The following is a 23,861-nucleotide window of genomic DNA, read 5'->3' as shown; positions in this document are numbered from 1 at the left end:
CGACTATTGCTAGTGCCATATTTCTGTTCAGATTTGATTGCCTTTAATTTAAATATTGTTTTTCAGATATGAACATCTGCCTTTTGGGAGTACAGTTTTGTGTGTTTTTTTTTTTTTTTGCTAATACAGAAACTCTGTAACACATTGGTCAAGCACTTTCTTGAAAACAGATCATGGAAAGCAAAAGTAATCAGACGACTATTATGGGAGTGTAGATATCACATAGACTGCACAACCTTTTCAGAAGGGAGGGAGATGAGTGTGCCAAGTTCTTTTGCTGATAGATACAGAACTCTTCCTTGTTCACGGACTTGAAAAATTGGTTTGGTTTTGATTGTTAAACTTCCGGCCAGTAACTTTCTGTCTTTAAGTCTTATCGCTTTAGTAGCGTTAATAGCTTCCTTAAGTCTCTTTCCTATAAATAGGAGGTACTAACACAAAAAAAATGGGAGAATGAATCCTTTCACTCATACTTTCAAGAGGATTTTGGAGGAAGTTTTTCAGTGTTTTTTTTTTGTTGTTGTTTGTTTGTTTGTTTGTTTGTTTTTAAGCTTTGAATCTTAAGTTTTCTGCCTAAGCATCTAATTTGGATTTTGAATTTTTAGAATTCTGGCATTCAGCTGATGAGCCTGATGCTAATAAAAGCTCTTGCCAGGTCCTGTGTATCTGTATGCAAACTGGATAGCCTTTTCCTGATTTCTTTAAAATTTTGTGATAATTTCTTACACCCAACTCAGCTTCTGCATTAAAAATATTGCATATATAGAAGGATGTTTGGAGGACAGCAGTAGATGGTTATGAGGATAAATTATCTTGGATGTCTTCAGATAGTGCTATGCCCACAATGGAGAGATGTCTTAAGATGTCTGGCTCCATTGTATGTAGCTCACTTACTAAGAGGTTTTTCATTGTCCTGGATATCAGGTGCATTGGCAAAGCATACTTGATTATTAAATGCAACAAGTTCATCATTCAACTGCTATAGACTTGTTGCTCTTCTACTTAGAAACTATAGAAGCTATTAGAAATTTAAACATTTTGGTAAAATGAGCTTGTCTTGACCGCAGCCCAAGTGTTCAGAGAAGAATATGATAATTGTAAATAGATAAATTGACTGCCTTAAATAAGATTATCAGCAACTGGCTGGGGGAATAGAGGGAGGAGGAAGTATTTGTGGATTCTGACACTTAACACTTTTATGTTAGAGAAAGTAGGTGAAATATTAAATATTACATAACTTTCTGAATTATATGCAGGCATTGTAGGAAAAAATACCAGTGCATTAAATGCAAATGCAGGTTTGAAAGAGTAGACTGAAGAGGGACAAGCTGAATCCTTGTTAAATAACAGAATCACAGAGTGGTTGAGATTAGAAGGGACCTCTGGAGATCATCAGGTCCAACCCCCCTGCCCAGCAGGGTCACCTTGAGCATGTTGTGCAGGATAGCGTCTGGCCAGGTTTTGAATATCTCCAGAGAAGGGGACTTCACAGACTCCCTCGGCAGCCTGTTCCAGTGCTCTGTCACCCTCAGAGCAAAGAAGCGTTTCTTGTATTCAGCTGGAACTTCCTGGGTTTCAGTTTGTTGCCTCTTGTTCTGTTGCTGGGCAGATCTGAAAAAGAGTCTGGCCTCATCCTCTTGACATCCTTCCTTCAGATACTTATACACATTGATAAGATCCCCTCTGTCTTCTCTTCTCTGAGCTAAACAGGCCCAACAGAGCTCTCAGCCTCTCCTTGTCTGTAGCTGCAGTGTTGTTATTTTTTTTCTCAAACTTGAAATGAGAAAGGATAGAGAATGTTTCTGGGATGATCTATTTAAATAGTGATGGCTGAAAACTGATTGTTTTTGAAGAAAATCAGTAAGTAAAAAGTGAGAACCCCCATATTTACATACTGAACTTGAAGCACTATGATGCCTTTTAGGACTTTCTAGCACCCCTATCCTCAGGTAGTTTCTTGTATTTATCATCATCTCTACGGTTTCCTCTGAGGTGAAGAGGCTGGAATGAAGAAGAGAAGTAGGCTGACTGTGTATGGCCTAAGGTCAATTTTTTGTCCTTTAAAGATGCACTTGTTTGCAATACATGCCACAAGGGACAATATACTGAAGTTCTTACCATAAGCCTGTTGCTTGCTCAGAATTTCTTGTTCTTCTGATCTTTAAGCTATGTTGATCATCTCTGTTGAATTTTGAAGATAAGCTGTTTATTCAACTTGACTAGTTACTGTGACATGAGTGTTGAACAAGTAAGTTAACATCTATTTTTGTTGAGGTAGGACTTCAAGTATTTAGTTTCGTTATTTAAGAGTGTGCTGAAGCTCGATAGCTTAAGTAGATCTCAATTGTTTTGTATATCAGCAAACGTATTTTTATGAACTGTATTTGTAAAGTATTGTCAGTAGTAGTAATTGTGGTGTAAATTGATTAATACGTACCCTTGGATGTCTGTCCACACAATCTCTACTGACAGCTGTAAGCCACTCTCTGAGCACTGTCTCCAGCTCTGAGGGAAGTGTGCTAGATCTTACCTTCATACTGACAGAGCTCATGAGGAGAATACAGTTGTTTTTTGTGATAAACGCTTAATGAGTAAACGTCTGGCTCTGCATCCAGGGTTCCCAAATGCAGGTTTGCTTAGGTACGGCCAGCTCCAGGGCCATAGTTGTCACTGCCCCTGGCTGAGATCTGCAGCTCCCGAGGGTAGCACCCTGCATCCCGGCAGCTCCGTGTCTGGCGGGTGCCATGCAGTGGTGCTGTTCAGGTAAATACTTGTCCAGAGGTGCTTGCTGCTAATCAGTAAAAAAGGGTGTGGAAATACTTCTAGATAAACGTCAGGAAATGCTGCTGCAGAATACCTGGCAGAAGTTTGTTTACAGTTTCTGTGAAATTCCTGCTTTGTGTCATATTTGGTCAGGAAAAACAGCATCTTACAAGCTGCACTAAGTGTTAACCGTGTCCTTTAGCACACTGACAGGCATCTGTGCTCTATGCTCAAGTGAAGCAAATTTAATTCTTTTAATTTTTGGCAGTTGCATTGTTATCTTTGTTCAGTGAACAGATTTCTCAACTTGACCTTGCTTCACAGTGACTGAATTCTGTAACAGTTATACCGTCAGTTGTTCTGAGATTCACCTGAACATTGCTTTGAGGAGAGAGAATCAGAGACTGTGTGTTCCTTCAACCATCCACTGTATTTTGTCTTGAAAGTCTATTCGTCATAGCTCTTCATGCTCCTTTGTCATTTTTTCTATTGGTTGTTATCTTGATTTGAATAATTGATTTACTTCTGTAAAAGCATTTACTACTTTGGCCCTGTGTTGTCCTTAATAAATTTTAAGCACAATATCTATTCAGTTCTTGTATTGCCTGAACAGGATGAAATTGTGTGCTGTCTTAGGCTGTTTTACCAAACCTAGTTACTTGAATAATACAAAACTGTTTTTCAAACAAACTTTTATTTTCAGACTATGTCATGAAACTGGCAGTATACTTTCTGATTAGATCATACATCACTGCAGATTATTTTAAGATTTACACATCAAAATATAAACTCTCCAAGAACTTTTTCTGCTGCTTTCTAGTTCATCTATGCTTTGCACCTATTATTCACCTATGGTTAGGAATAGTTAGATGTTGTAGATGTTTTTAACAAGCTGTGAGGCAATGTGGACCAGTAGTAGCAGAGAGTGTAGAAGAATGCACTGTTAATTGAGGTAATGCAATCCATAATTCACGGCCTGTTAATTCTTTAGCAGGGGGAGATGCGTTATGACTTCAAGTTGCTTTCTCTTTCAGTTCAGTAAGTCACCATATCACTGTTTTCGTAGGAGAATGCAGATGGCTTACTTCTGCCTTGAGGCTAAATAGGGAAGAGAAATGTGGGGAAAAGAAATTCATACAGGCCAAATTCTTGTAAGAAGTTTGCATTTGCATGTTGTTCTAATCATGCCTCACTTACCTCTTCTAGCTGAAGAATTATGTATGTTGTTAATATTAACAAAGTCTGCTTTTACCTTCACAGATAAATTTGAGCAATTTTGGGCTATAAATCGAAAACTCATGGAGTATCCTCCAGAAGATAATGGATTTCGATACATCCCATTTAGAATTTATCAGGTAGGACACAATGAAATAAAACCAATTTTACCAAACTGTTTTACTAAGGTGTCAAATATCATTATCTTGGCTTTTCAGAATTATACAATCCCTTTTCTAACATATGGTAAAAGTTTGTATGAATTAGTAAAGACAAGGTGGACTGTATTTATTCTAATAGGTAATTACTATTCATTGTGTCATAAGTGTGTAATACATGAAAATGTGATAAAGCTGGTTAGAAAATATATAAAAAAATGCAAATTCTGTCATTAAAAGTAACTGCTAAATATGGAGACTGCTTTGAATGCAAAATGTGCTTTGAAAAGTCTAACTCAGACATTTGAAGAGCAACACTTTTTCACTTAACCACTGTGTAGGCTGCTTTTCTTGTTGGCATTACAAGGCAAAAGATAACGGCGTAGGTCTTGCATCTGATTCCTACCTTTGTCTTCTAACTGTATACTTTAAAATATCAAACTAGCTTTGAATATTTTTTCCAATTTAATACACCAGTGCTGTTTTTCTTAGTAGTCTGTTTGGAGGCACATTCCTTGGAAACCTTAAAATGTTTTGATGTCCCTTTAGTTTTTATAGCATTATGGTCACGATGCGGTTTAGAACTAAGCATGTTTAGAAGCGTGTACTGAATATCAATTAAACAATTCTTCTCTGATCTGTCTTTGAAACATTTTCGTCAATTTACACTTAAGTTTTGTAACTGTCACCATAAAAAAGTCTCCTATTCATAGCATTAAGTGGTGTGATACTGCTTTATAACAGGTTTAATGACTCATTAAAATATATAAAGCTATACAGTCTTACTGTGGGACTGAAATAATTTTTAATGTTAGATATAAGATATTTACTGTCATAGTGAAACTTTAGATTGAGAACGGAAGTCAGTTATTCTGTCAGAGATCATAGCAGATGGCAAGGTTAGTGCAAGTATCTAAAGATGTATCTGGAAAAGCAGTTCACTCACAGCATTTTGTTTGCTTGACAACTAAGTTGTTTATTCTCTGAGATTTTTTTTTTAAAGTCTGTTTATAAAAAACACATACATGGGCATGCAAAGTGGAATTTTGTTGTTTGAATAAGGTAGGAACTTCTAAGCCATGGGGGAAATTTTCTGTAATATCACATGATTTCGTACTAATAAAGTTTACTTAAAAATATTAAAAAACAGTAATATCCGTGCCTTTAGTCAGTAGTACTTATCTTTATTCATGTTGCCTTTTCAATTGGAAACCCTTACTTGCTGTAATTTAAACCCCAAATGCCTAATTAAGAACAGAAGCTCAAACATAAATAGAGATGGTGCTGAGACAACCTTTGAGAAGGTTGGTGTATATTATTTTCAGCGGTGCTGTTCTTAACATTTCTAAATATTTTCAGTGATGTTCCCTTTTTTAAAAGGTGGATGCAGGTGTTTCTAGCATTTTTTGTTTGCTTTGTTGCTTTGTGCACTGGTTACTGCTTATCATAGAAGTCAGTATTCAGACAAAACTTCAGAAAGCTCTGAGAACAATGAGATTATAATGACTCCAAACAAGGAGCTAATTTCTATAGTTTTAACATAAATTTACAGTACTTAGTGAAAGACTTGCATGTGTGGAAGTAACTGAATCAAAAGTACTCTTAAGATGTGTTTAACCCTTACCTCGACAGCATTTACATTCTTTTAATGGTGGCAAAAATCAGCTTTTCATTCTAATTGGTTGCTTGCATATTCCTACGTAAATACCCAAAGATCGGGTTAGCCTGGGTTTGTAATAATTAGGCTTTCATTCCTTATGTATTTTCACATAACGTTTCTGTAGATAAATAAACCTATGCACGTGGGCGGCAGGAATTTAGTAGTCGTTGCCTTCAATGGGGAGAGTTCCTCCTCTTATTCTCCACACCTTCTATTATCCCCAAAATATTAGAAGAAAAATCTGTGAAAGGAACTGCCTGCATTGTGTTTCTTGGCTGTATGAGGCAGATGAGTTTGTTTTCCTTCAAAGAAATGTGCTTAGATAATGGTATCTAAGAAAAACGAGTTTTTGCAGCAGTTAAAGACATGCTGAAAACGCATGCAATAAAATGATCTGACATGCTTTTCAGTGAAGGCCTGATATTTTCAAAGCTCTTTCATTTGTAAAGCTTGTGTATTAAAATACGTTTCTAAAGAATAATATGAATCATACCTCGTGTGGTATCCAAATCTGATGGTATGTGGGGGAGAAAGAGGTGGCAAAAATATGAACATAATACTTGAGTAAGTCAGAACTAAACTAACCACAGGTAATTTTAAGCCTATGTCCAGCACCTCTTTTTTTTTAAGAGCAGAAGCTAAGATTGGACTGGAATCCTTGCATCTACCGTAAAAGATGAAGAAAAAGACAGTGTCACCAACGATCAGTTCAAATGCAATTTTAACTTAGCTATGAGATTTTGGAGATTTTACCACCAGCTATCGTAGTCTAAAGGAACTTGCACCAGATGAAGCTTTGACATAGGTGGAAATTTTTTCTACCAGAGATGGCTTTAAAATAGTTATTTTTTGGTGACACTCTTACTTAAAGGTGTTTAAAAAAAAAAAAGTGCCCCACATCATCGCTTCCGAGGTATAAGCTGCTGTCTTCAAATGAGTTTGCACAAAAACTCTTCTCTGATAGTACTATTGAATAAAGTGCCTTTTCTACTTGTTCTTTACTATTATTTCTCTTTTATTATACATTCTTTTATAATATTTTCTCTTTTAATGTTTTCTGTATATTATGCATTTGAGTGCTGCTTTTCTTCTACAGTATTATAGGTAGTTTGACCTGAGGACTTCTTCCCTGTGTTTAAGACTGGTTGGTTTTGCACTTTGTAATTGGACAACCGATGTGCTGGTAGGTGGCAGGAAGTTTTCATTGCCCTGCAGTTGGACCTCTGACTCCAGGCACTGGAGCATATTAGTCAGACACCGGAGAGAAGTCTCTACGTGCTGGTGGAGACTACTCTGGTAAACCACGGTGTGCTATCTAATGCTGCAGATGGGAGTGCTCTCGGTCTCGCTTGTTGTTGTTGTGTGCCTGGTTTGTACTCATCCCTGAGTTTTGATCTCTCTGTCACAGCAGCCTGCCCGCGCTCTCCCTGAGTCGTGCTCACCCACTTGTTCCTGGTTGCTCTCTCCCTGTCACTTCTTGTCAATCTCTCTCCCTCTGGAGTCTGTCCTGCAAGTGTATAGGATGTAAAGTTGAAGTAGCATTTCATTCTTGAGAGTAAAATCACAGAAGTATGGAAGAAAATGAAATAACTATGGCAAGTTCTTCTGAGCTTTTCTAGACTGTCACTTGGCTTAAGGCAGGCTAGTTACTGGCTGCTCGCCAGCCCAAGAGGAAATCTGGGATTGCCTGATTGTTCCTTTATTTGGGTACTGGAACATAGTATGATATTGAAATGACCTTTGCCTCTGTTTTCTAAGGATTTTGGTTAGGTTATTCTTTTTATTACCTAATTGAGTGGTAGGCTTAAACTTTGAACAGATTTTTCCTATCTTAAGTCCCATAAGGTGTTGTGATTAAACTTTGCAGTAATGAATTGTTATGATATATAAGTGCTTTAGTAATGTGCCTGAAATTCGCCATACTTAGTAATACACTGGTTAAATCAAACACTTTGCTCTTTGTGTCAAAATTGCAGCTCTGAGATGTCTAAATAGATTTAAGTGTCTACCATGTCCTCTAAAAATAGCAAGATGTGAGGGGGGAATTAAATACTTAAAGACCTTATTAATATCTGGCTCTATAAATGAATTGGAAGCCCAAGCATAGCCCTTTCCAAACAAGGAAAAACTTTTTATTCCTATTTCCACATAAATTGCATAGCTCAAATGATCAGTTCAAAGCCATTAATTATACAAGTCAGTATCACAGTTCGGCTTATGTAATGACAAGCACCCAAAAATGATCAAAACCAGTATTTTGGAAGAATATTGGACCCACCTCTAAAGTTTTCAAGTCAAGTAGTAATAAATCTGTCCTTCTATACTAATTATTTAATCTTTTTCTTCCTTTTGAGTGAAAAACCTCATTGCATTTCAGGGTTGAATTTCTCTGACTTCAACACCAGTTTCTAGATTTTGCTTTGCCTCTCAGCACTTTAAAGCCTTTCTAACCTCTACGTTCACTAACTTAGGAGCAATTCGAGTAGCTTCAGTTTCCTTTGATAAAGTGAATCAGTGGAGGTCTCTAAGCCTGTCATCACGAAGCTTGCTTACCAGCGCTGAAGTTTTAGTCTTTTTAATCACTAGCTAATATTTTGATAATCCTCAAGATTGGTGTTGAAGTTAGGGCGAAATAGGGGCTGTAAGTAAAGTTTATTTCTGCAGGACTTTCGATCATAAATACTTCAAGTGTTGGTAGGATGGAGTTAGTTGCTACTTGAAACGGCAAATCTGAAAAAAATTGTGACAGAAGGTGAAATTGCAATGTCTAGTCAAGCAGAAGAACTAGAAAATGTAACTGCTGTCAACCTGAAGAGGGCAACACAACACAGCGAGTTTCAGCATCTTGTTGGCTAATGCAAAAGTCTCTTGATTAGACTTCTGTGTATGAGCTTTATATCTTAAAAGTAATCTTTTTGTAAAGAATCTGCTGAAAATAGATCGATCTATTTCTTCAAAAAATTTATTTTACAAAGATGAAGTTTGAGTAAGCACAAAAATAACGTGAAACAGTGGTTTATTTGTGTAACAAGACTGCTTGACAAAATTTCTGTGCTGAAAAGAAACAACACTGGTTCATCAACAGCTGAGTACACGGAGAGACTTATTTTAATAGCTGATGGTTCAGCACTGAAGAAACAATATCATATTTTCACCAGTTTTAAATTTCTTCAAAAATCAAAGCTCTATGAATGAGAAAGTTTTAAAGCTTTGATGGATCAGCCTTGGGTCTTTAAGAATCTGCGCAACATGGGGGCTGTCAATCAGAGTAAAAGAAAAATTTTGAGATTATAAACTGCATTTGTTTTCAGATATGTGCATAAAGTTTACGTAAATGTGCCTGAGTTGTCTGTAAAACTGTCAATCTGACTACTTCAGAGCTATTGTAGAAGTTGTGTAGAACATAAGGAGGGAGATGCGGAAGAGAGGAGGCTACAAAATCTCGATCTGGGCAGTTGCCCTGAGCCATGGCTCAACTGTTACCAAGCTGGATAGTTTTAAGCTAGCTCAGGCTTGTCAGGAGGAGCTACAGTAATACTTCTGAGTTGAATGTAGATTTAGTTTGTATACGAAGAATAAAGAAGCTTTGCTTGTGTGAAAAATAGCTTTTTGAGGTTCTGAATTAGATAACTAATTTAAAAAATATTTAGGAATAGGAATATATTCTTCATATTGGGGAAAAACGGACGGTATTTAAATCTCTTATCAGATACTCTATACTCTTAGGTTTTAGAGGAATCTAGGTGTGTTGGAAATAAATAGCATCCCAACAGTGAATAAATTTACTTTGTTTAAATAATTATATAGATGTTTTTGTTAGTGGAATATAAGTAAAATAACATTTTGAGTTGTGATGCAATAATTAACACTTTCGGTAGGGGAAAAAATGTATATTTCTGATTTGAAAATGCCTTAATCTTTCCAAAATGTCTTATGCACTTCCTAATCGTAAATCGGTAGGTTACTTTTTTTAACAAAGTGGTTTTGCATAAAACTTAATTTGTCATCTTTTCTCGGAGTTGGTTTATGATAATGAACTCATAAATAAAGAAGTTCATGTAAATGTTCGTGCTACTAATTTAAACTGAGGTTTGAATTGTTGTGGCTCTATTTCCCTAAACTGTTTTATTAAAATAGAGTGCTTGTATATTTATGTATCATCCTAAATTTGTAATGAAAGTTAAACGATGCATGCAGTTAAAATAAAAAAGAAGTTGTACTTCACCTTAACTTTGAGTAATAATTCTTGAAAATAGAATATATTGAGAGGTTGCTATGAAGACAATAAGTGAAGCAGTAATGCAGTTGAATTAGGTCTGTTTAGAGTTACTATTGGATTAGCATTTAAATGCAATACTTTTTAGTATATTACTGCTTTTTAATGATCATTAATTCTGATCGTTTTACTTCTGTTTCACTTTTGTCAACACAAACTGATTTGCCATTTTCACTATATACTTAAAAATATGTGATCATGTTCTTATTTTATAACAAGAGGAAATTTTATCTCCTGAAATTTGCAATCTGTAGCCACATTCCTTTACGATTGTCACTTGTACTATGAAGTAATACCAGGAAAAAAAAAATCTGATGAACTGCTTTGCATTCAGAAAATGGGAAAAGCATGTATGGTTCAGAGGGATGAAGAACATAATCTTCAAGGAGTATTTTTGTGGCTGTGCAGTGTATGCCGTACCTATTGCTTAGGAATAAAGCTAAGAGCCTAATGATGATGCAGAAAGTTAACTCTGCATTTGTCAATGTCAGTATGCCATCTTTTTTTTTTTTACCCTTTACTTTAAAGAAAGAAAAAAGTAAAATTTACTTTTTTTAAAAAAAAAAAGGCAGGTTAATTTTTGCACAGAATTAAGGATCAGGAAATACAGAAAGTGTTCACTTTTAAACTTCAGAAAGCACAGATTTCTATTTTTACTTTTCAAAATTCTGGAAGTAAGCTGTACACAGATAAGAGTGGAATGGAACAAACCCATAAAGAACTGGGATATGGCACCATCCTCTAGGAATACATTATGAATTAACAAGCAGAAGTGTCTGAGAACTTGCTATGCTTGATGAAGAATTTATTCTAGTTAATTGTTATCGTGGAAAATTGAGGAGAATTGCTGATTTTAATGCTGTAAGTAGATTGACAGTATTGTGTGAAGTATTGTACTATTCAGTGCTCTTAAGCAAACAATCTAACATTTGCTTTTGTGCATGTGAATCCATTTCCAGAGTTGTTTGCTTCATAGCTAGTCAATACTCAGTTGCTAACTTTTATGTGAGGCTTAGCTCTGCATATGTGAAATCACAGTACTGCAACTGTGAAAAGCACTATCATTCAATTTTTGTCACTGATGCTGCAGATATTTTACTAATTGCAAATATGAGCCCTTTTCTGGGCAGGAGATTTAATACTTCAAGGCCATACTTCATTGTAGAGGTCTGTCTGCTCAGCACTCAACAAAACCGTATCTTGGAGCTGCTTCTACTGTTTCCTTTCTGTTGCTCTCTGACCTTATTGACTGTCGCCTGCTGGCTGTTGTATGTGAAATCACCCTCTTGAGTCTTGACTTTCTCCTTCTAGGAACGGTGCAATTTACTTAAGGTTAAATACTACAAATTCATTTGTTTATAGAATGTAGAGCTGCACAAGCAAACTTTATGGATCGTTTGAAGGACCAAGCTACACACAGAATGGTATTCAACCGTGATTGTTAGGCATCCTGACATGAATATGAGTGGCACTTCTTGTAACTTGTTGTATGGGACTGGTAATGGAACTTCTGGTAATACATATACTCTTGCTAAAAATGACCTACAAGGTGTAACAGGGCATATGCTTTGGATAGTGCTTGTCCTAAAAAAACCCCTTTTGATTTTTAGGACATTCTGCACCTTGATTTCAGTATCCCAAACTGCGTCTCTTTTTCTTAAATCCTTTTTGTAAAGCAGCTGGATGAACATCATTTTTCAAACCTTTGCTCCCTTTTTCTTACAACACGTGCTGCATAGTTTTTATAGCATTACAGATGTGCTCTTTCCCTGTCAGAAATATTGTAGTGCAGATGACAATAAAGTGCCCATAAAACACGAAGCAGTTTGGGGTTTTAGACCATTGTGAAGCAAAGCTGCTGTCTGTAGGTAAGAGTATTTTGGACTATAGCGTGTGCCCCTTTTAGTTCTAGAAGTTTTCATCCCCCTCTGGCAAGGTTCAGTTAGTTGGATATATTTACTCTGTCTGCAGATGAGTTTTTCAGGGTTTTTCATCTACTTTGCTACTGATAGGTAGCTTAGAGATGTTGATCCTTTCCCTTTGGTAAGAGATATGTTTCCTCTACGGAAGTCTGTGGAATGAGTGAGTCTGTTCATAGGGACTGCGTGAGGAAGGCCCTTTAGAACTTGTTTTTATCTACTATTAAAGTTCCAAGCAGTGCTTTAAACCAAAAAGACCAGACTATACAAGCTCTTACAGCCGGTCCTTTTTATGTTGCTGCCTGTAAGAATAAGACCAGGTTTTGGGCAATCCTAAATGCTTAGGGTTTTCTCAGGTCAATACACAACATACTGCATTGTCAGAGTCTGGTTTGTAACTGAATGCATCCCAGATTGAATCTTTGCTGCATATTTTGTTTTATTGTGGTCTTTATCTTTTGACATTGATTGGGGAGGGTCCTTAGGGAGAGTTCTTCCTTCATCTGTTCAGCAGAAAAAAAAACAAAGGGCTGGCCACTTCAGAACAGTGTTTTTAACAGCATAGTCAGTTACAAATCTTTTCTGAGTTGTTCAGGATACAAGTGAGTATTGATAAGGGCTGAGTCTCCTTCAGCCCTTGAATTATGAGGGGACATCTTGCAGACTTAGAGGAGCTTCTTCACACTTGTTAATTATTGCTATGTTACTGAAGAAAGAGTAAATTTTGTTCTTCCATTGGTGATTTGGTAGTTTGCAGAAAGATTTTTTTGTGGACGTGAAACACATTTCAGAGAATTACTGTTAAATAATCCATATTTTCCAACAGCAATGGAATTTGTCAACCAGCTGCAGACTTGCTCAGAAAGAACAGTTTTAAAGCAAAGTGGTTCTGTTAGGGCCTTTCCTAATTTACACAGTTTGCAACCACTCTTACACCAAGTAGACTCAAGTGTATCCTGTGGGACTGAGGTTCTACGATGAGAACTTTTTAGAGAACACCTGCTTCAGTCGGAAAAGAATATAATCACTGAACATCTCGCAAGATTCTCTGTTACTTTGCACATAAAGGTTCCCCTAAATAACCTGTAAAGTCAAAGAATACAGGAAGTTCAGCAATGGGCCCTTGCAACAAAGAAGGCTACGTGGTATCCTGAGCAGCATTAGGAGGAGTGTTGCCAGCAGGTTGGGAGAGGTGGTCCTTCCCTTCTGCTCTGGTGAGGCCACACGTGGAGCAATGGGCTCTCTGGTGTAAGAGAAACATGGAGCTGCTGGAGAGAGTCCAACAAAGGGCCACTAGGATGATTGAGGAAATGGAGCATCTCTTTTGCATAGTGAGATGGAGTGAACACAGAAACTATATGAACAAGATGATGCATCTTTAGAAAGTGTTATAGAAATGGAAACTAAGTCTTCTATCCTGAGATGTTAAAATTAAGCAAATCGGTTAAATTTTGTATCACCTGAGTTTGGTAAAAGGTATCTTCTAAGTAATCATATCTTTTTCTGATTAGTAGAACATGTGAAAGGAGTTGAGCTTTCAAATGGTTTTCATGGTTGTAATAACTGATTTTGTTGCTATTACGTAAAGTTTTTTCTAAAGGATTTGTAAGGAAGCATTCTGCCAATTTAAATAATATGGAAAAGAGAGGTATTTTAAATGATCCTTTCATCTTTTGGAATGATGAGCAAGTAAAGGGCCTCAGCAATGCGTGTGGGGAAAATTAACCTAAATAGTTGCCATATTTCTCTGTAGGTTTGTAATAATGCTAAATTATTGTTAATTGTGTAGGAAGTTAGGATAGAACTGCGGTTGCTTCATGCCGTGTGCTTTGTTCAATGAAAGGCTTCAAGGAAGCTATGAATTGTTGCCCACATATTATTAGGAGAATAGCCCTTAACTTGTTCCTTGACCAAAGCCTGTTCAATATTGTTTTCTAGACATAACTGTAATATGCCCTACGACGTAAAATTTTGACTTTATTTCAGATGTGTTTATGATTCTACTTGTGGCTTTAATTTAACTACAGTCTCAGCTAAGATACTAGTTAATTTTGACATAATTATTAGTTGCAACAATTCCTGTCATAACATTTGCCACATAACAGACCATAACAAGTTTAAACTTCCACCAAAGCAACACACTGTATAATTGCTCTTGCTTTTAAAACCATGATCATTAATATTCAAAAACTAAAGGTATTACACAAGTTGTAAATACTTTGAGTGTTCTTAAGAATAATAAAATTTTCAAAAACTTTATTGATATTATTACAGGTTATAATTTTAACTGCAAGTTTATATTTTCTTGATCATTTGAATTATGCAAAGGTAAGAAAATCAATTTAGAGATAATTTGGATACATGCTTTTATAGGGGAAAAATGTTGATCCACTTAGTAAGTTTGTATGTCCTACATAGTATGTATTCTTTTAATAGGCTATATTATCTTCAAAATTTCACCTAGAGACTTAGGAATAAGAAGTTTTAAAAGTTGTATCCAAATATGTTTTTCAGAACTATATCAAAGTGTACATACAGGTATTCGTAGAATTATCTTTAGCTTTAGTCTAGTGATGAGTTTCTGCACTACTAATATCTATGACTGTGAATTGTATATACTAAGCGTATCCCAAATGTTTAATTTTTTGACTTTGTTGCATACGTCTTAAAACTTTTAGGGAGTTTAAAGTTCCTGTTCATCACCATAAAAATGTCATGAGGGAAACCAAAGCTTTTTTTTCACTATTTAACTGCTGAAATCCTAATACAAACTTGAGGGGGGGGGGAAAAGAAATGATCTATTTTTCCTATAGATTGTAATCAGGAATATACTGTAATTTTTACAGCCACTGAAAATATGTAATTTTTTAAAAATGTATTAGGGACGGGACAAGTAATTTGATTTATTCTGTGTGTCAACTTTACAACTAGTCCTGCAACCCCTATCACATCCTGTCAGTGAGTCAGTTTTTCTGGTAATTCTAGATAGATGTATGTTGAGCACGTTTGCACTCCTTCCTTTCATCTTACAGTTTTTAGTTGCATTCTGGACATAGAAAACCATTACTTAGCTCTTGAATTCAAAGAATCTTAATTAGCTGTATTTTGTAATGTGATGTACGTTACACTTGCAACTGTGACGTGACATTGCAGGTTGGCAGTACAAAATTTTGAAATCTAACAAACCAGATGAGCCTGATTCAAAGCAAAAATAATAAAACCAACACCATAAATAGGAAATGTATTAGTTGAAGTTTGCTTTTTGCAGAGACTACTTAAAGAAATACTAGAAATAGTCTTTTGTTTTTTTGTGGGTGTTGTTCCAGTCCTAATAACTTAGAGAGCAAGTGAAGTAGAAAAGTACGCAACAAAACAACAAGGTGTCTGGGAGAAGTCCTGTATAGCTTGGAAGATCTGAATTGTGGGACAGGGGAGGTATGATTATAGTATAAAGATAAATCATGTTATCATGTTGTGTCATAATACAAGTTCAGAAAAAATGCTGATGAAATTTGAAACGTGACAAATTTCAAGCAGATAAAAACAATAGATCATTTCCTTTTTCTTTTTTTTTTTCTGTGCATACTTCAGTTTGTTGAGCTGAAAAGCAAGGGTCAGCTTGCTGCTTTAGGGAAGAAAGTAAATTTATGGGGTTTAATAGATGATTCAGGAAGAGCAAGTTCTTTGAGGCTGCTTGCAGTGTGTACACATATGCATGTGCGTATAGGTATTTCTTACTGAATTTAACTTTAGCCTGTTGTTCTTCATATAATCATTGACTGCTTGTGGTAGGACTTGATTTTTTTATTTTTTTGCTTTTATTTTGGAGGAAAATAGTTGTATCTTTCATTTAGTGTGTTTTACAGGGGCTCTGTGGATGCCTGTTGCAAGCTACCACTTGAATGTTGAGAATGAAGGCTAGCTGAGGCAAATGGAGGAGAATAGTTACTCATTTGCAACTAAGTTTGTGTAAATTTCTCAGCTGGTCCAGGAAAGGAAGGTTAAATCTTCCTGAAACTGAGTAATCAGTTTGTGATGTCTATTTATTGTGAGAATGTCTTTAATCCAAACTGTACTAATATGCTTCCAATGCGAATGATACATTCATTTTGTCAAAGAAACTGGCAAAGATAAAATATATGTTCTAGCAACAGCATAACGTTAAAGTTGTTTTTAATAAATAACTAGAAGAGAGGCTTTTAATATGTTGCATTTTGATCCTGGTTGAGCATTGAGTTTCTTTGAAGGTAAGCTTATTTTGTCATCAGAAAGTAGCTCGTAGCATGAAATTCTGTGCTCTGGAACGGCAGAGGCAACCGTAAGCTGAAGTTGTAAATTAGACTTGAGTTTAGAAAAGTTGTTTTCCCATTTCTTGTAAGTGGGACAGGCTTGTAGAAATGTCTTGTTTCAGCACTCGTGTAGGATAAATGTTATCAGCATTTAAATTTCTTCCTTTTTGCGTATCTGTTGCCATCAGAGTAGTGATTTGCAAGCGTACTCTTAAAGGGTTAGTCTAGAGTGTCGCGTAGTCTTGAATGTTTTAAGCAAGTAGAAAACGGTTACTTTGGGGTCTTCTCACAGACAAAGCCAAAAAGAAAGCTACAAACTTGACTCCATGAAAGTCTTCTGGTTTTCACACTAGAATTGGTTCATCTTAAGCCTTTGGAGGTAAGTGATAAAACAGCTTTGCTTGAAACAATTTGCATGCCTGCAGCTTAAGAGCTTATACAGAATCCCTGGAAGGAACAGAGATAAAAGTTAAAATGGTTTGTAACAGGATTACACTTACAGTAACTAAAACTTTCTTCCTTTGGAAATCTTTGTAATAACAATTTGATTCCAGTGGATAAGTCTCAGTGTGACTGTTTCAGAGATCGATTTGTATCAGAATTTTCATCTAAGTGATCTTGCATTTTGCTTCTGGCAGGTAACTTGCTTTGAGTTGCTTTAATAGATATATCTGAGGAAATTTAGTTTTCTGTATTAAAAAAATCTGTAAAAATCTGAGTGTAACTCAGATTTTTAAAAGCCAAAGTTGTTGTTTTGGGTGATTTAAAAAAAAATGTATTGTTGTTTTGCCTGGAATAGTAGTCATTTTTGGCTCTTGATCACTTGACTGTCATACAAGCTGTGAAGTGGCAAGAAACATATCACTTCCATATTTATTTTTTTCCAAACTTTACAAACTTTTCCAAAAATCTAATGAGGATGTGAGAATCAAACAGGTATTTTTTGGTTTAGATGTCTCTAGTATCAAAGATTTTGTTTTTGTTTTTTTCTTCTGCTGCTTCTCAGACAGCATCTGGAGTAATGGTAGATTGTTAAGAAAAGACTTCCGTCATTTGTGTTGAAATTAATAAATGACCTTTTATGGAATTCTTTGGGAACTGGACACAGCTTTAATATTATTTTTTAAGTAACAAGCATGGATTATCTTACATAATTTTAAACAACTAAGTGTTTGCAGCTGCTTACTAGAATATACTGTATGTGCATAGATATATTATACTATGATATAGTAGTGAAAATGGACTTCATTGATGTGTTTTGCCATTTAATGAATTTCAAGTTATGCTGCAGCTTGAGTCTCTAGTCTTAATGAAGTATATTTCTTAACATATTTTGAAAATAAAGTATTTCAGGGTTATGCTGGTTGAAGCACAAAGTGATTGCTTATAAAATAGCTGAAGGAGTAAGAGTATAATCATTTTTGGAAATAATTTTTGAAGCAATATTATGGAGACTCCAGCTGACACACAAATCTTTTATAGTGTGTTTAATTAGAAGCATAAACTAGAAGGTACGTTGGGAAATAGCAGCAACTGTGAATTTGGAAATATTTTCTGGTTAAAAACATGAGTTGGTAATATCAGACCACAGGAGAACAAATCAATAAGTGTCACCTGTGTTTTTAGCTTGAAATTACAAATGAAACTGAAATGACGAATTTGTAGTTTAACATAACAAGTCTGTGCCTAAGATAATCTTGGCTTCAACACGTTTGCCTAGCTCTTCTTGTAAGCTTTTATTAAGGGAATGATGAAATAAGAATCACTCACAAGTATCAGTTAAGCAATATGGATATTTTTAGTGACATGTTCCCTTTTACTCTCTTGTGGGAGCAATTAAAATGAGTATCACTAGATTATTATGACTCCCTAGTGTAAGTTTAAGATGCGATGGGGGATGAAACATAAATTATAAAATATTCAAAATATTAAATACATTGCATGAACAAGAAATATACAGGAAACAGGGAAAAAAAGACTGCTATAGCTATTGACATGTTATTTATACAGAAATATATTGCAGCATTTAATTTAACTTATAAGAGTGATTAAATCTGAGTTACACTGGTCATTGCAAAAGCAAATGGTTGGTTTTTAATATTTACTTTTATTTAGGAAGGAGCACGACTAGAGGTAGAAAGCATAGAATAACAGCACTGAAAGGTAGGGGTAAGAATTAGAGATCTAGGCACACAAGCAATTTTGCTTATAAAGCATCACTGTTTTCTGCTGTGTTCACCAGCTTGTGTGGTGTACAGGCATCCCAGTAATGCAGAATAATAACCAGGAGTTGGGCTAAATCTACTGTGAGATTTTTTTGTTGTGTAGTCAGTCACCTGCTTGTGTTTTCTGGACGATCATAGTCAACACTTGTCTTGCTGTTCAAATGTTCTTCTCCTTCCTACCTCACTGATGCTGTTTGTTGCAGACCGACTTGCTGGCTTGTTTTGGCCACAAAACAATGGCTGTTAATGCATGTAAAAGCTCTCCGTTATATATCTTTTTAAATTTATTTTATATTATTATTTATTTCCTGAAGCCTGTGAGATGTTTTTATTGGCCTTATTCCACAGGTATCAGGATACATGAAATGAGTTTGAGTTAGGTAACATCTCTTAATCCGTGACTAGCTTCTGAATGAAAGTCAAAATATGTAGCAGTTGAAGCAACTATAGGTAACATTATTAAAATCAGAAAACCTGGGAAAAGAGGCACAGCAAGTTCAGGAGCATCACCTTACGCTAGGTCCTCAGGACTTGCATTTTTACACACACACAACTATTTCTTTCAGATTCTGACACATACTCTTTCTTACCTGAGCTTAAATGCCATTTCCATTTAATCTTTCAGTCTGATAACGTGCCTGGTTAGTTTCCAGAAAGTAATTGTGGGTTTTTCTGTTTGGTTAGGGTGGTTTTTTGTTTGTTTTAAATTAATACTCCTCATGCCTTTTCCACAACGAAGGGATCAATCATTTTAGTCTTAACAGTAGAAAGCAAAAAAAAAAAAAAAAAAAATCATTCTGAACTAGCAATTCTAGCAAAAAGGAGTCAAAACATAGACCCAGAAATACCAGCAGAAAAAAATGTTTTCAGCACCAGTGAAAGAGCAGTATTTAAGATGGGCCTTTGCAGTCTCTTGCATTCAGACAGGCGCTGTACAGGATAGCTCTGTGACTACAACAATTTGTCATCTTTTAAACTAGCCACTTTTGCACTGCGTATTAAGATTTTTAATTGGAAACATTTCTACAAAACAGAAGACGTGTTAGAAAATTATATCTAAAACATTTTTGACTGAAAAATAAAATTTGTTAAAATTAATTTTATTTTCAGGGAGTAGTAAATGTTCCTGTACTTTCCCTTTTACATAAAGTAATTTGAATCCCTGTACAAACTCTTACTGCTAATTTGAAAGCTTGGTAGACTTCAAATTGATTTAAACAAAATGATAAACTGTCAGATTTTTAGTGGAAAGTGGTTCATTACAAAGCAGTACAGCCTATGAACTTGGCCAATTTCTGAAAATACAGAGTGTGTAAGAAAGTCAAGTTTTATGATTTTAGGCTGCCAACTTATGTGCATGTGGGAATTATAAGGAATTTTTTTATTGTGTGGGTTCAATATGTATGGTAGCTTTTATTTGTTTGAATACAATTAGAGTAGCAGCTGAATAGTCAGAAAAACTACATCTATTCCTTCAGTTGGAAATAGTGGTAACTCTGTGATTTTTCCAGATTAAAACCCAGCAGTTCACGAGTTATGTTTTTCATTTTAAGATGCATCCTGTATAAAATGTCTGACTAATTAAATTGTGGATTTCATGCAGTGTTTGATGTTCTGTTGATTCTGAAAAGGACCAGGCAAGCTGAATACTCTTTTTGGCAGGAAGATAGTGAAGAAAGTTATAATTGCTAACACAATATGTAACTATATAGCTTGTCTCTGATCTTGTGGGGTTTTACACTGCCTTAAAGGTCCTCTTAAAACTTTACTTCACCTATAACTCCTCTCAATGCAAGTATTCCCCCAAAAGTAGTTTTAATGTATTTCTTCTCACTGTGGTGTAATTTTGGTTTTCACTGCCACTTTGTTATCACTGTTACACTTTATTCTTTCTTTTTTTAAAAAAAAAGTCTTTGTTTCTGTAAAGCACAAGATTTGTGGGGCAGTGTAGGTAGTATAGAAGAATGATAGGTTTCAGATGCATAAGTCCAGCTTCTTAGGAGGTGTGTTAAGAGTTGAATATTTGCTTTCATCAACAGTTGATTTGTTACTAAATTATGGATGTGATCAGTGTAAAATGCATTGCAAATTTTGGGCGAGGTGATTATCTTAAAATGTTTACGTACTTGAGGGCATTTCCCTTGTAGATTTATCATTAACAATTACTGATTTACTCACCCTTCGAATGCATCCAGCATCTTTTGAACAGCTCACAGATAAATTGGGGCTGTAAAATACAAAAAACACTGTATTCTGTTGAAGCTATAAAAATCCTAATTGGAAAAAAAGAACAATGGATACTGTAGAAATAACATGCTTTAGACCTGACATAGATTATGACAGTTACGCAGTGATGTCTCTGTGGGTTAGGTTACAGGCTGTTTTGCATGATTGATTAAGCAAATATTGTACAAAATATAATATTATGTAAGTGCTTACTCATGTTGGCTATGTTGTTGCAGTAAATACTAGAGTAGAAAGCTGTAGTCAGGTTGGGTTTGTATTACTAGCTACTACACTTCAAAAGGGGTGACAGTAAGATTTTTTTCTAAGATTGACTTATGCTGCTGTATGACTAAGGCACTTCGAGAAGTTCTCCTATAAACACTCTAGATTGTAGGATGGGACTTTTCTTTTGACTCTTTGAATGCATAAAGCATCCGCTATATGGGAGGGAAGAAATGTAAGCATGCTGGGGTAATATTCTTCCTGTAGAATTATATGCGAACCACAATCTTTGTATAAACAATTAACATGCAGTTACTTTTATCATTTTAACATTGATGGAGACCAGTGATTTTTATTTACATTACCACATCTGCATTGCTCAACACTTAAAATATAAAATTGAATTCATTTTCTATAATGTTTCAATATAACAGCTGAGGGGTATTACTTCGCAGCAGTCAGCAGCTATGTGGGAGATCCTTTAGAAAATACCTTTTGGACTTTTCCCTCTTGCTGTAGTATGGCATTAAATTATTATAACTAGGAAAAGTTCTAATTTATTAAAAAGCAAAACAAACAAAAGAGAAAATGGAATAAGCACCTGGGAAATTCGTACCGTAAGCGTTTGCTGATGATAGCCACCTCTGCTTGCCGCCGCCTTCTGGTGCTTATTTCCACTTCTGTTACTTCAGATGGTAAGCACCTGGGAGCTGTGATTAGACTTGCGTGAAAAATTAATTCAGAAAAGATAGAAACTCATGTGTGAGGTGAATCCTGCTGGCTGTGTGCCTGCCATCATTTCTCAAATGTTCGGATGGTTCATTAGTGCTGTTTATGTCCATACTCTGCTACCCTGAGGATGGAGAATTGACTCCAGCAGCTAGGCAGCTCTGTCTGATCGGTCTTCATAAGGAAAAGTGGAAAAAAGATTATTTCTCCATTTATGGAGACTGCTGGCAAGAAGCAGCAAGTAGCTGTGTGTCACCCCTGCAATTACTTTGACGTAGTTTATCACTGCTACAAAAAGACTCCTTTCCTTGCTGTTTCAGAGAGGTGAATGACAAGTTGTTATCATTAGTCTGCTATTTCTGGCTTTTCATGTAGATAAGTAACACAGACCATGTCGTAACTTCTATTGAAATCTTTTTTTTTAATCTTCAAATTTATTAATATGATTACTTTTTTCCCCAAAAGCTCCACCACAAGATAAAATACTTTTTAATGTTAATTTTGTATTTATTTATATTGTTGAATTACCACAGTAGGTCAGGAACAACTTTTGAGGGGTAGGAAATTAAATTTGGAGGTGGGCCCTGACTTGCCTTGCTTTTTCCCTTTACGATGATATGTGATGAAAGTACAGCTTATTGGAGGTCAGCCACCTGTGATGCCAGCAACATGAGCTGCTTTTTAGTATAAATTTGTCAGCAATAATTCTGGTTTTGTTTGAATTTGGTGTTTTAAAATCCTGTTTTCTAGCTGAGGTGCCAAGTTTGGGAGGAGAGATCAGGTTATCGGGAAATAACTTTTCCTATACTTTTAGTATCAGATCCTTGTTGACCCTAAAGTTGTGTACACAGATACTCAGAGAAGAGACTACCCTAACATAACTGCAGTTCTTAATAACTGCATCTGTCAAAACACAACACAAATTTTTAAAATTTATGCTGTTTCTTGGGGCTGTAATAGCTTGAATTTTTCAACAAATCTGGAAAAAAATCACCTATTTTGAGCTGTAAAGGTATGTTTGCCGTTCAAAGTGCTTAATGTATTTCTGAAATAAGACAGACTGTTGGAGAAGGTATTGGATGTTTGTTACAGTATTGATTTGACTTGGGAAAATACTGACACAGGCTGTTCTCTGAAGTTTGTGTTCACTGCACATTTACTCAAATTAAGAATGTTTAAATGCTTTGCTCAAGCAGATTCTATTCCCATAACAGAAGTGTTTAATAAATAATTTGACACTTTTGCATCTCCAGGACACTGTTTATAAATGATTTTCACAGTTTCCTGGAGTGTCGACTTCCTTGAAATTGTTAACAAAAAAAAAAAAAGCCAGATGTTGCTTCTGCTGCAACCTCTTGTTCTGTCCTACATTATGCCTGTCTCAGATAATGATACTAGATATTTGCATGGTCTTTAAATTGTTGGTTTTGCTAATTTTGTTATTAAAACAGGCAACAACAGAGAGACCTTTTATACAGAAGCTGTTTCGACCAATTGCTTCAGGAGGACAATTGCATACTTTGGGAGATCTGCTAAAAGATGTGTGTCCTAGTGCTATCACCCCTGAAGGTACTGTAGAAACAACTTTTGTCCAATAAAATATCTATATATATTTATTATTTATATATTATATATATAAATACATAATATATATAAAATAAAAATAAATGTTATATATTATTTTGAAATATTTTTGGGGGAAGCAGAACTCTGTTTCAGTACCAGAGTTTCAGATTTCACTCCTTCTTGGCCCACTATAGTGCCAATTATATATCACCTGCAGTGAGGATAAAATTTAGTACTTAGGCACTTGTGAAAAATTAATCTGAGGAAATTTTACTTTAAAACGCATGTGTGCCATTGCCATCGTGCTATTCTTAATAAAAACATTCACATTTTATCTTCTGCGATTTTAACAAATATTTTTAAAGAAATGTCAACAGAAGATTTATTTTAAGTTTTGTTTAATTTTATATTGCATAAACTTTTCATAAGGCTAACTAAAATGAGTTTAAATTGAAGATATTTTTTCCCGTTGAAGTCTGACCTTTAAAAATTTACTAGAAAAGAGATTTATGTATGGTTACTGAAAAGTACTGTGTGCCAAGAAACAAATCATTTCATCATAGCATCATATCATTTCATAGAATAGCATTTGTTGATCAGCACTTATTCAGAT

General features: G+C 35.4%; 1 protein-coding gene across 7 annotated transcripts in view; it reads left to right on the top strand.

Moving 5' to 3' along the window:
• Positions 1-23,861, top strand: part of ATG5 (autophagy related 5) — a 78,260-nt gene that overhangs the window by 28,247 nt on the left and 26,152 nt on the right. For all 7 annotated transcript variants that reach the window (XR_005818199.1, XM_040551503.1, XM_040551499.1 and 4 more), the window contains 2 exons: positions 4,024-4,118; positions 23,134-23,251. Coding sequence is in view for 6 of the 7 variants with exons in the window: in XM_040551503.1 (XP_040407437.1) it covers positions 4,024-4,118; positions 23,134-23,251 (213 nt within the window). In the remaining variant the exon portion in view is untranslated. The remainder of the gene's footprint in view (positions 1-4,023; positions 4,119-23,133; positions 23,252-23,861) is intronic.

This window comes from Cygnus olor, chromosome 3 (assembly GCF_009769625.2).
Source record: "Cygnus olor isolate bCygOlo1 chromosome 3, bCygOlo1.pri.v2, whole genome shotgun sequence".
Classification (NCBI taxonomy): domain Eukaryota; kingdom Metazoa; phylum Chordata; class Aves; order Anseriformes; family Anatidae; genus Cygnus; species Cygnus olor.
The sequence above is the reverse complement of the archived record's forward strand: the minus strand, read 5'-3'. Positions and strand labels throughout refer to the sequence as shown.